At 39.7% G+C, this 11,394-nt stretch overlaps 1 protein-coding gene across 1 annotated transcript; it reads left to right on the top strand.

The window, feature by feature from the left end:
• Nucleotides 1–1,192: 1,192 nt before the first annotated feature.
• Nucleotides 1,193–9,105, top strand: LOC134568797 (vitellogenin-2-like). Its single transcript, XM_063427463.1, has 2 exons — nucleotides 1,193–1,997; nucleotides 8,918–9,105. Exons 1-2 carry the CDS (start codon nucleotides 1,418–1,420, stop codon nucleotides 9,007–9,009), a joined length of 672 nt encoding a protein of 223 aa, XP_063283533.1. The 5' UTR covers nucleotides 1,193–1,417; the 3' UTR covers nucleotides 9,010–9,105.
• Nucleotides 9,106–11,394: the final 2,289 nt, after the last annotated feature.

Here is an 11,394-nt window from a genome sequence, read left to right as displayed (position 1 = left end):
CTGGAATAAAAGGGAATCATGACATGACACACATGTCATGTGTCCTTAAGGGGTTAAATGAAATCAGAGTTCTACTCCACTATTTTGCAGAAGCACCTCTAGTGGCTTTCAGTATGACAGAACTGCAATGTTTTGAACTACAGGGTCAAAATCATGGGCACATGGCACCCAGAACACTTTATTGCAATCAAGCGGGCTGGGTTCCTATAGTGTTCCTTGAAGTTCTAATAATTCCAGGAGTTCAGTAATGATACCTAATGCAATCACTGAATATTAAGCTAAAAATACTTTATCAAAGACTCTTTTAATTGCGTTCTGTGTAATCTCAATTGTCGCCACTAGAGGGCCTCCTTATATCCCAATAGATCCAGTCTTAGAAAGAGAGAATGGTAGCAGAATCTAGCTAAAGAGCTTTTAATCTTGATAAACCATTACTGTCCTCTAAGTATTTTCTATCTTGTCCGCACCGATAAAGTACTGTGAAAAGTAGGGAAGAGAGACCAACGCAATTTGTCCCTGCTTTTCTTATTACTTTATTGGTGCAAAGTATCTGGCAAATATTTAGGTAAGAGTAATAATTGATCAAGCACAGGGTGAACTAGGAAAAAGTTAGATTTTGCTGCCGTTATCATTTTCTATTGAATGGGTCTATTGGGGCAATTGAGATTACCTAGAGGGAGCTGAATACAGTCTAATAAAGTCTTTTTGGCAGTATACCAACAGGTTATTCGCTAAAGTGAGAATTTCCAGACATCCAAAGTAAATTTCATATTGAAGGCCAAAATAGCCAAACAGAATTGACTTGGAGAATTTTCTTATTTGGCTATTTGGACCTAAATTTTGGAATTCACTTAGAATTTACTTTGAATTCCTGCAATTTTCAGTCTAAGGAATAACCCTGTTAGTGGTTGTAATAGAAGCTATCGTTATAAAACTCCTAGAATTATCAGAACTTAACATTTTGAGAATGGGGATAATTATATATGCTGCATGTGTGCGCGCGCTTTTGGTTAGTATTTTGAATTCTGCTCTCAATTTCTCTCTGTGTGTAAAGATAGACAGGCAGACAATGGACTTTCATCTTAAACAACCAATGACCCTGAGTATGATGCATATTGCATCATAGTTGTGTACACTATGTCACTAGTTAAAATGCCACACACTGTGGTCACTAGTTGCATCCCTGAAAAGGAGAAAGCGTGAACCTTCCTAGACAACTAATGTCTTCCTCCACATTACAGCTTCCTGCAGGAGTTGTTTAAATTGAAACAATCCAAAAGCCTATGTGGACCAAGATTACCGTAATTTAAAAAAAATGCAAGATTGTCTGACCAAAGCAATATATCAAATGTGAAACAAAGTGAGCAGAATAGAAGATAGAGTCAAATGAACCAAGACCTGCACAAACTGTTTAGGTATGGCACATAAGAGTAACAGAAGACATAGAAATAGTGGGAGCAATAATCGGATTCATGAAGCAGGAGCTTTACGGCACTCCAACCAACCACCTAATGTAGAAAATTCTACCTTGGAGTGGGCTGCTCGAAGGTGGCGGAATGAAGCCCATACACATTCACAGAGAAACAGGAAAAAACACATTCAAAGCAGAAGTGGACAATTTAGAACAAGCAGAAAAAGTGGTAGAAGTGTAAGCAGAAATAGTGGTAGAAGTGTAGACAGAAATGCTAGATGCAGACTCAGAAGGACATGCAAGCTAAGCAGAAGCCGGAGCAGTAAAAGAAGAAGATATCGGGCCTGGAGAAGAAGGTGGATAAAACTACGACGGAGGTACAACAAGAGATTTAGTAGCAAGGGTCAGCAGCGTTGTGGTAGGAGTTCAAGCAGCAGCAGAAGCAGAAGTGACAGTAGAAGCAGAAATAGAACACCTCCAATTTTAGCTGGGGCAACTAACAGTTCTGGTAAACAGCGAAAACAAAAACGATATTCTCGCGGAACAAGACATCACTCATCGAGGGAGAGTCTCAATAAACCCCTACGTAGGTTATACTATTAATTTTAATATAACAAAATGCTGGTTGATCACATAAAATGTTTATCATAGTGTTAATAGTATTTTATTTAATGTGCTGCATGGAAGAAGAAGTATTATACAATCTGAATATTCGTGTATTTTTTAGCATGACATTTTGGAAGAACCATCTTAGCACCAGAACCACTACAACTTAAAGTGTTTCTGAAAAGTAAGCACTGCCTGTTCCTTGAACATTGCTTCCTAAGGACACCTTTAGTGGCTGTCAATCTCCTGCAATCTTTACTTTATATGAAGATCCCAAATGCTTCCCATAGAGATGCATTCTGAAAAGTGTAAATACAATAGGCTCAGCTAATGCTAATGCATTGAATCGACTGAGGTCATTATCACTTATGTCTTTGGGACCCCTTCATATTTAATGGCTCATGTAAATGTTTAAAATGTATTATATAGTACAGTCCTCTCAACATTCTACTTAGGCTCTTTTTTCTCATTTTCGTATTTGCTTCCCCCCTTGCACTTTTATTCTGGTTATGTATTTAATGTCACCCATTTCTCTATTTGTGTTGCTTTGTCCATCGCTCCATTTGCATTTTTAGATTATTATTTTTTTATTATTATTTTATTATTTATATAGCGCCATCAGATTCTGTAGCGCTGTACAAAGGGTAGACTAACAGACATTTAATAGATAGCCACATTGCAATGTTCTACTTGTTTTCTAAGTTTGTTCCTTGCCTTTGAGGGGACCTTCCCCTTATTTTCTGTACCCCTTTTTTGTTATACCCATTTTATTCCCTCTTTGTATCCCTCTTTGGATGGGGTAGGGAAGGGGCACACATTCACACATCTTAACAGAAACAGACACCCAGATGAATACTCTCAGATACACATTCCCATTTCCACAAACACACACAATAACAATTGTTTAAAGATACACATGTACAGGCCTATACCAATAGACAAAGACAAAACACACACACAAAAAAGGAGACCGAGCTGATCTCACTTTAATTGCATAATGATCTCGATTGTATGTAGACACTAATTATTACTTATGGCCTATGTGCAGGGTTTGGTGACCAATGTTTTAAGCTTTGAATCCAACTATCTATCCCACTTAACTTCATAGCGAAGGCAGTGTTAATTCTAATACAGTTTTTGCCAAGGTCAGTTGCATAGAGAGTTGTTTTTTTTGACTAGAGCCTCAGAATCTTTCCAGTACTGAGCTATTAATACCTTGCCTGCAATAAAACAGTGAGTCAATTTAACCAATTTTTAATTAGTGATTGGACTTTTTATAATCCGTCTCCTAAGATTTCCATTTAAAGCCCAATTCGCACGAGGAGATTCCCATCTCTAAACCACAGTGTCAGATATTAGACACCTTTTGCTTTTGTTCCTGGTCTCTGTGCTTTCCCACCATGTTAGTGGAACTCTTAAGCTAATTCGCCAGAACCTCACACAAAGTGAACGGTAAGGGAAGAGGGCTACTGTACAACAAAAAATATGTGAACCCTTTAGAAAGGCCTGTGGCTGCTCACTGTAAAAAAAACTGAAATAAAAATACCCTGAGCAGTGGGTGGGGGCCCTAAATATCAATAAGGGGGGGACTTATTGTCCTCCCCCCTGGCCCCCACCCCTGATCGGCGGGTGGGGACCCTAAATATCAATAAAGGGGGGGACCTAATGTCCTCCCCCCTGGCCCCCACCCCTGAGCGGTGGGTGGGGGCCCTAAATATCAATAAGGGGGGGGACCTATTGTCCTCCCCCCTGGCCCCCACCCCTGTGTGGCGGGTGGGGGCCCTAAATTTAGAATTAGGGGGGGGGGGCCTATTGACCTCCCCCTTTGCCCCCATCCCTGGAAGGTGGGTGGAGGCCCTAAATAAAAATGTAACCCCCCCCCCGCCCCCGGGTCACCCCCCTCCCACATAAAATATCCCCTACCTACCCCCCTCATCCTAAAAATAATGAGCGGTGGGTGGGTTCCTAAATAAAAATGTTAACCCCCCCCAGGTGACTAGGGGTCCCCAAACCCCTAGTCACCACCTCCCCCCCAAAAAATTAACCCCCTACCTACCCCCCTCACCCTAAAAAAAATGAGGGGGGACCTTTAACTAAGTACCTGTAAAAAAAAAAAAAAAAAAAAAAAAACATTTGATGTCTTCTTTCTTCTAAACTCTTCTTTTTTTCAGCCCCAAAAAAGGCCAAATAAAAATCCATAATAATCGACACACAAAAAAAAACAAGCACAAAAAAAAACCTTGCCCCGCCCTGCAATTCAGCTCAGAGAACTCTGATTGGTGGGTGGGGGCCATGGGGGAGGACAATACGTCCCACCCCCTTATTTGTATTTGAGGTCCCCATCCGCCGCTCAGGGGTAGGGGCCGGAGGGGGGAGGAAAATAGGTCCCCCCCCTTATTGATATTTAGGGCCCCCCCCGGCCCCCAAACCTTAGCGGCAGGTGGGGGGGAGAACAATAGGTCCCCCCTTTATTGATATTTAGGGCCCCCACCCGCCGAAGTGCCGAAATTCCAAAGTTGCCGAAGTGCCGAAATTCCAAAGTTGCCGAAGTGCCGAACCGCCGAAGTCCCGAATTTCGGAATGCCGAACCGAACCGAAATTTTTCCCCATGCACATCCCTAAAAAACATACAACACTAGAAAAAAAATACACCCCTTCATTCACACACACATACTCCATACAAAAACAGACTTACATTCAAGCACACAAACATTGCTCAGTGCCAAACACGACCCTGCAAGGATGGGCAAATGATAGGTTCCCACCTGGCAACGCATTCAGATAGGGACATTCTTGTGATGGGGGGGAGGGGGCAAATAAATTATTTCATCAGGGTCAAAGATCACCTTGAAGTTTGTCACAAATCACCTAGACACTGTCACGATTCACGTGCCCATTTCACAAGTGCACAAGTATTTTGAACTGTGGTCCTTCTGTCTTGTCTCGGAGCCACACTTCAGTTCTTATTTCTGTATCATGTTTATCCTTGCCTTGTCTCTAGCACTGGGGGCTGGATTTTGCCTGGGGCTGTTCCTATCAATCTCAGCCCACCTGAAGCTGATTCCCATTTAGCCAGGTATAAGGCAGTGTCAGTTCATTGACCATGGCTTATTCTTATCGTGTGCCCTGACCTCTAACTTTAGCTTAGCCTCATTTATCCTGAATTCTGTCACCCTCTGACTTTTGGCTTATCCTTGCCGATTCTCCTATTTGTTTCCTTGCCTGTACTGCGAGTTGGAGCAATATCCTGCACAGCCCCCGTGCACAGACTCACAGGTCAGGTGGTTCCTTATCTGGTCACCTTGGTCTGTGTTTATTTGCAAGGGTGAGAGTATATCTCTGCATACCGGACTCCCAACTTAGCTAAGCCCTGACAGACACTCAAGAAAGCTACTGGAATACTAATGCTGTGGGCTGATTAAACTAATGTTAAGTTGTTTGGAAAGAACACCAAGCACTATTTATGGCGTCAAACCAACTTGAAACCATCATCCTAATGGTTAAGTACCATGGACGGGAGAGAGCATAATGATTTGAGACTGCTTTGCTGCTTAGAGGCATGGACCAATTGCTATCATCGAGGAAAAATGAATTCTCAAGTTTATCATGATATCCTACAAGATAGTATTAGAATATCTGTTTCGGGGGCGGGGCCTGACCAGCATGGCGACTGGACATGTGTTTGGGGAGCTCCCTGAGACACACTGCACAAAATGGTCAATCGGTCTTAATACCACAACTACTCTTAAGCCTGACACTTACCCTTCGCACCACGACGTGACAGAGGGGCCGAGGACCAAGCCCGGCATTCTCTCGAGCACTCCAGTGGTCAAAGCAAAATTCGGCCTAACAGGCGCTTCGAAGGCATTGCCCCAAGCGTGAAAGTGACGCCCTGCTACCCCCCCTTTGGACCGGTGGGGGTGATCCCGGTCTCCACCCTGACGGCTGCCAATACCCAGCGGGTCATCGTGGTATCACACTACACGCGGAAGAAACAGCCAGAGAGGTCTGTAAAATGGCGGACACCACGAGACACCTGGAGTCGCATGAAGAGACATCCACTCTTCACCACCGCCTGGATGCCCTCTTTGCTGCTTTCTGGGAAAAGCTGGAGAGGAAGCGGACCTGCCTAATCCACAGCCCGGTAAGACTCCCACTAATCTTACTAGATGCACCCCACATCACCAGGCTACCTCCATCAAGGTCCCGGCGAGATGGAGAAGGCAGAAGCCGCATCGACAACGCATCAGGAAAGCAGCCGTGAACACGGCGGGATGCCGACGAACCTGGCGGCTATACACCATCAGGAGACATAGGAGTGAGGTGAATCAAGATGGAGAGAGAAGGAGGAAGCAACTGCAGACCCCAGACCCGCAGCAGACATTAACGGCTCTGCAGAAGGAAACACACAACATGTGGGACTGTGATTTCCCGGTGCACGGGATAGGCTAGGCTGACCGCCATGCTGGAGCTACAGGTTCTGTTCCTTCCCACAGTTTATACTATGCTACCTCTTGTTCATGAACAGACCTGCACTATTTCACTTACTCTGCCTTGTCAATGACATATGCTTATCCCTACACTATGCCTAGACGCAGAAATTACATTGGCATGGCAGGTCATTAAGGATGTCTCTAATACGTCCCAGTACAGCCCGGGGTGGTATACTACTAAGGTGGGCAGGGATACAGGATACCTGGGTGATCTTCTATCCTCAGTTGAATGCATACCCAGAGGAATTCTCACAAAAGCTGGACTAAGTTGCCCATAGACTCAGCATGCTTACCTTCATCTACGTCTAGTTAAACCTCATTGGCAATTTACATGTCGTTATTACCTCACTGCTCACATATTAGCTTACTGTGAATAAGCTTGTTCCTTTTTCTTTAAAAAAAAAAAAAAGTGCAGCACCTCTTGACCGTAACTGTTTTATTATTGTTATTTTGCCTCTTGTTCTCAGTTATTAAGTCATTACGTAAGCTTGTACTTAACTCTGTACGACCAAAATAAAGAATAAAAAAAAAATAAAAAAATAATAATAATATCTGTTTCACCTGCTGAAGCTCAGTACAAGTGATGTGATGCAGCAGGTAGACGTGCAATTCGTTTCGTTCTGAATGCAAATCCGGACGAATTTCAGATGCTTCCGAATTGCCGAAAGTGCTTTGGATTTCTGAACAGTGGCAAAACAAAAGAGGGTTGGGGTTTGGGGTAGGGTTAGTAGTTGAGGTAGGGTAGGGTTAGTGGTTGGAGTATGGTTAGGATAGGGGTAGGGTAACCCTAACCCTAATCTGTCCCGAATTTTGGAATGCCGAACCAAACTGAATATTTTTGCCATGCACCTCCCTAGCAGCAGGACAATGATCATAAACCTCAAAATAAATCCACTACAGAATGGCTGCCAAAGGAAAATCAACTAGCTATTAAATCCAGTTGTTTACTTACTTTTTTCCACAGCACTATGAATGTTTAATGTGTTCTATAAAGATATAAAAGATTATAATTGTTAGCTTAAGCACATTGAGTTTGTCTATACTTTTTGACTTTGATGAAGATGAGATGACATTGTATTACCAATTCATGCAGAAACCCAACTTTTGCCAAAGGATTCTATAGCCTCACATTTAATTTGCTATATACAATGTGGATGATGAGTTCTAGCTCTGAGTCTCACTTGCAATTTAGAACCTAGTTTGGTAGAATTCATGGAGGTATGGCAGAGGTGACCCACTCGCTTCACAGCTGAAAACGTCTTGTACAGAGGGTACAAGGGGCAGGTGCTGAAGGCCCCTTGCAGATTAAGGGGCCCTGTACAGCTGCCATATTTAAAGGTTTTTATTACAATTTAGGTGCACTTGAATTTAATGCACCTATATTTTTATATTTATTGTGTTATAGTGTTCAGCCAGTGCACTTTATAAGGTGCTGCTATATATTGATATGAGTGGGTATAGCGCTATCTATTCACTTCTTTGTATTACACTGTATTAAAGGTACACTACAGGCACACCGACCACAACATCTAATTGAAGTCATCTGGGTGCAGTGTCCCTGGCCCTTTAATGCTGCAATGTAAAACCTTGCAGTTCTAGAGAACTGCAATGTTTACACTATAGGGTTAAGACTGCCTCTAGTGGCTATATAGCTCATGCGCATCAGGTTTCCAGATTGTTGGGACGTCGGCAAAGGAGGAGCTTGATCCAGCACCAAGGGATCTCTGGAATCAGGTAAGTAAAAAAAAATATATATATAAAAAAATAAGTGTTTTAACCTTTTATTTGCCATTGGGGGGCAGAGATACACTATAGTGTTTGGAATACAGATCTACATCGTTAGTGTTCCTTTAAAGAACTAAAGATCTTGACTTTTTTTTGTTATAATCTACTGGATTTTATACATGTGAATATATATATTTTAGATATCATGTTTTATATCCCCTTTGCTGTATTTTTTTTAAACTCTTTGTTTAGTGGTTTTGTTTTTTGTTTTTAAAGAGGTATGCATGAAGTGCCTTTATGGCTTTTTGCAGTTAGTGATATTGAAGTATTGTTACCCTTTGCTGTATTATAATATATAATATTTTGAGTTTTCTATTATGTATTGTGTTTTTGGGGTGGGAGGAGGGGGGACTCAATTTTATTATTGTTAGGTTTTCCAAATGATAAACTTTGAAAATTAGTGAATATTTAATTTAGTAATAGTTTGATATATTGATGCATTTTTTTTTTTTAAGTATGGTTTATGTTTTTGATATTTTAACATATTGAAAAAATCATTCGGAAAGCTTCTCCAACATTATTACAACAAGTACAGTGTTATCTAGGTTTTATCTTGAGTGCAATTTCATTTGTTTCTGACATAATTAATGCTTAGTCCTTAATACATTTATTTTTCTTGCAGTTCCCAGAAGTCACATCTTAAAGCTTACTAAAATCTTTCATGAAAGCGGTAAAGGGAGGTCAAAGAAACCACAAAAATACAGACTGAGCTAAAACAACACTGATTTGCGAATCACATTAGTGGTATGATCGTAGGATGATTTGGATACAGAAGAATTGCTAGTACCCACAGCTCAGCTAAAATAAAGTCATACCTCATCATATCACTTGTATAAATTAATCTCAGCTTTGTGTCTGTCTGAATATTTCTCTTAGTACTTTTTGAGATGGAGGAATGGATATTTTGAGGGGTTTTTTTCTTTGAAAAATCTTTATTTAAAGCTTTTTACAAACAAAACATTAAGCAATTAACCCCTTAACGACCGCTGACGGTTCAGGACCGTCAGCGGTAAAACGTGCGTTTGGACCGCTGACGGTCCTGAACCGTCATAACGGTTTTGGGCTACTTACCTGATCGCCGTCGGTCCCACGGCGGCGATCAGCTCTCCTCCCGGTCCAGGGGGGTTGCCTGTCTGCCCGGGCAGTCCCCCCTCGGCAGATCAGGACCCCACGGCCATGTGATCACTCGATCACATGACCTCAATAGGTGTCCATGTGTCTGCCTGCAGGGGGACTGTCTGTGCTGACAGGCAGTCTCCCTGCAAGTGAAAAATCCAAAATAAAGTGTAAAAAAAAAATCTGTGTAAAAAAAAAAAAAAATAATATGTGTATATATATGCTATATATACATGTATTATATCTATATATACCTATATATAATATATGTATATATATCATATATATATAATGTCACACTAAGTGTATTTTTATATTTATATATACGTATATAATTATAAAAATACACTTATATTTAAATTACACACGAATATATACAATATATATAATAACTATATATATGGTATATATATATTATTATAAAATACAAATAATATGTTAATAAAAATAAATAACAAAAAATAAAAATAATTTTTAATAATTAAAAAAAAATTATATATATATATTCAGTTTTATTCTAACAGTATTTTGATATTGATATATATATATTTATATCAAAATACACTTAGAATGTAATGATATATATATCTATGTATAAATAAATAAATAAAAATAATACGAAATATACATATGTCCACATACATAATTACATAAATAATTTCATAAATATACACGTAGACGTCAAATATATAAATATGTATATATATTAAAATTCTACGTGCATATTTATGTAATATTTTTACCTAATTAAGTAATTTTAATGATTGCAATTTGAGGGACCTGCCTGCCAACCCAGGCCAAAAGTCCAGATATTTTAATTTGCTAGCACTGTGTTTAACCCTGTAACTTTCTATGACACCCTAAATCCTGTACATGGGGGTACTGTTTTACTCGGGAGACTTCGCTGAACACAAATATTAGTGTTTCAAAACAGTAAAACATATCACAGCGATGATATTGTCAGTGAAAGTGAAGTTTTTTGCATTTTTCACACACAAACAGCTCTTTCACTGAGGATATTATTGCTGTGATATATTTTACTGTTCTGATACACTAATATTTGTGTTCAGCGAAGTCTCCTGAGTATAACAGTACCCCACATGTAGAGGTTTTATAGTGTTTGTGAAAGTTACAGGGTCAAATATAAGGCTTGATTTTACTTTTTTTTTTTTATTGAAATTTGTCAGATTGGTTAGGTTGCCTTTGAGAGCGTATGGTAGCCAAGGAATGAGAATTAGCCCCATGATGGCATACCATTTGCAAAAGAAGACAACCCAAGGTATTGCAAATGGGGTATGTTCAGCTTTTTTTAGTAGCCACTTAGTCACAAACACCGGCCAAAGTTAGCGTTTTTTGCATTTTTAACACACAAACAAATATAAATGCTAACTTTGGCCAGTGTTTGTGACTAGGTGGCTACTAAAAAAAACTGGACATACCCCATTTTGAATACCCTGGGTTGTCTACTTTAAAAAATATGTACATGTTAGGTGTGTTTCAGGGATTTATGACAGATAACGGTGTAACAATGTCACTATTGATACATTTAAAATATATATATATTGAAACAGCAATTTCCTACTTGTATTTATAGGCCTATAACTTGCAAAAAAAAGCAATAAAGCATGTAAACACTGGGTGTTTTTAAACTCGGGACAAAATTTTGAATCTATTTAGCAGTTTTTTTCATTAGCTTTTGTAGATAAGTAAAAGATTTTTCAAGTAAAAGTCCAAAAACATGTTTTTTTTTTTATTTTTCACCATATTTTATTATTTTTTTTAAATACAATATATGACATAATATATATACTGGTATGTAAAGAAAGCCCTTCTTGTCGTGAAAAAAACAGTATATAACTTGTATGGGAACCGTAAATGAGAGAGCGGAAAATTACAGCTAAACACAAACACCACAAAAGTGTTAAAACTGCTCTGGTCCTTAACGTACAAACATCGCAAAAACAGGCCGGTCCTGAAGGGGTT

Source organism: Pelobates fuscus, chromosome 7 (assembly GCF_036172605.1).
Source record: "Pelobates fuscus isolate aPelFus1 chromosome 7, aPelFus1.pri, whole genome shotgun sequence".
In the NCBI taxonomy this organism is placed as follows: domain Eukaryota; kingdom Metazoa; phylum Chordata; class Amphibia; order Anura; family Pelobatidae; genus Pelobates; species Pelobates fuscus.
Note: the sequence above shows the minus strand (reverse complement) of the source record. Positions and strands in the feature narration are given on the sequence as shown.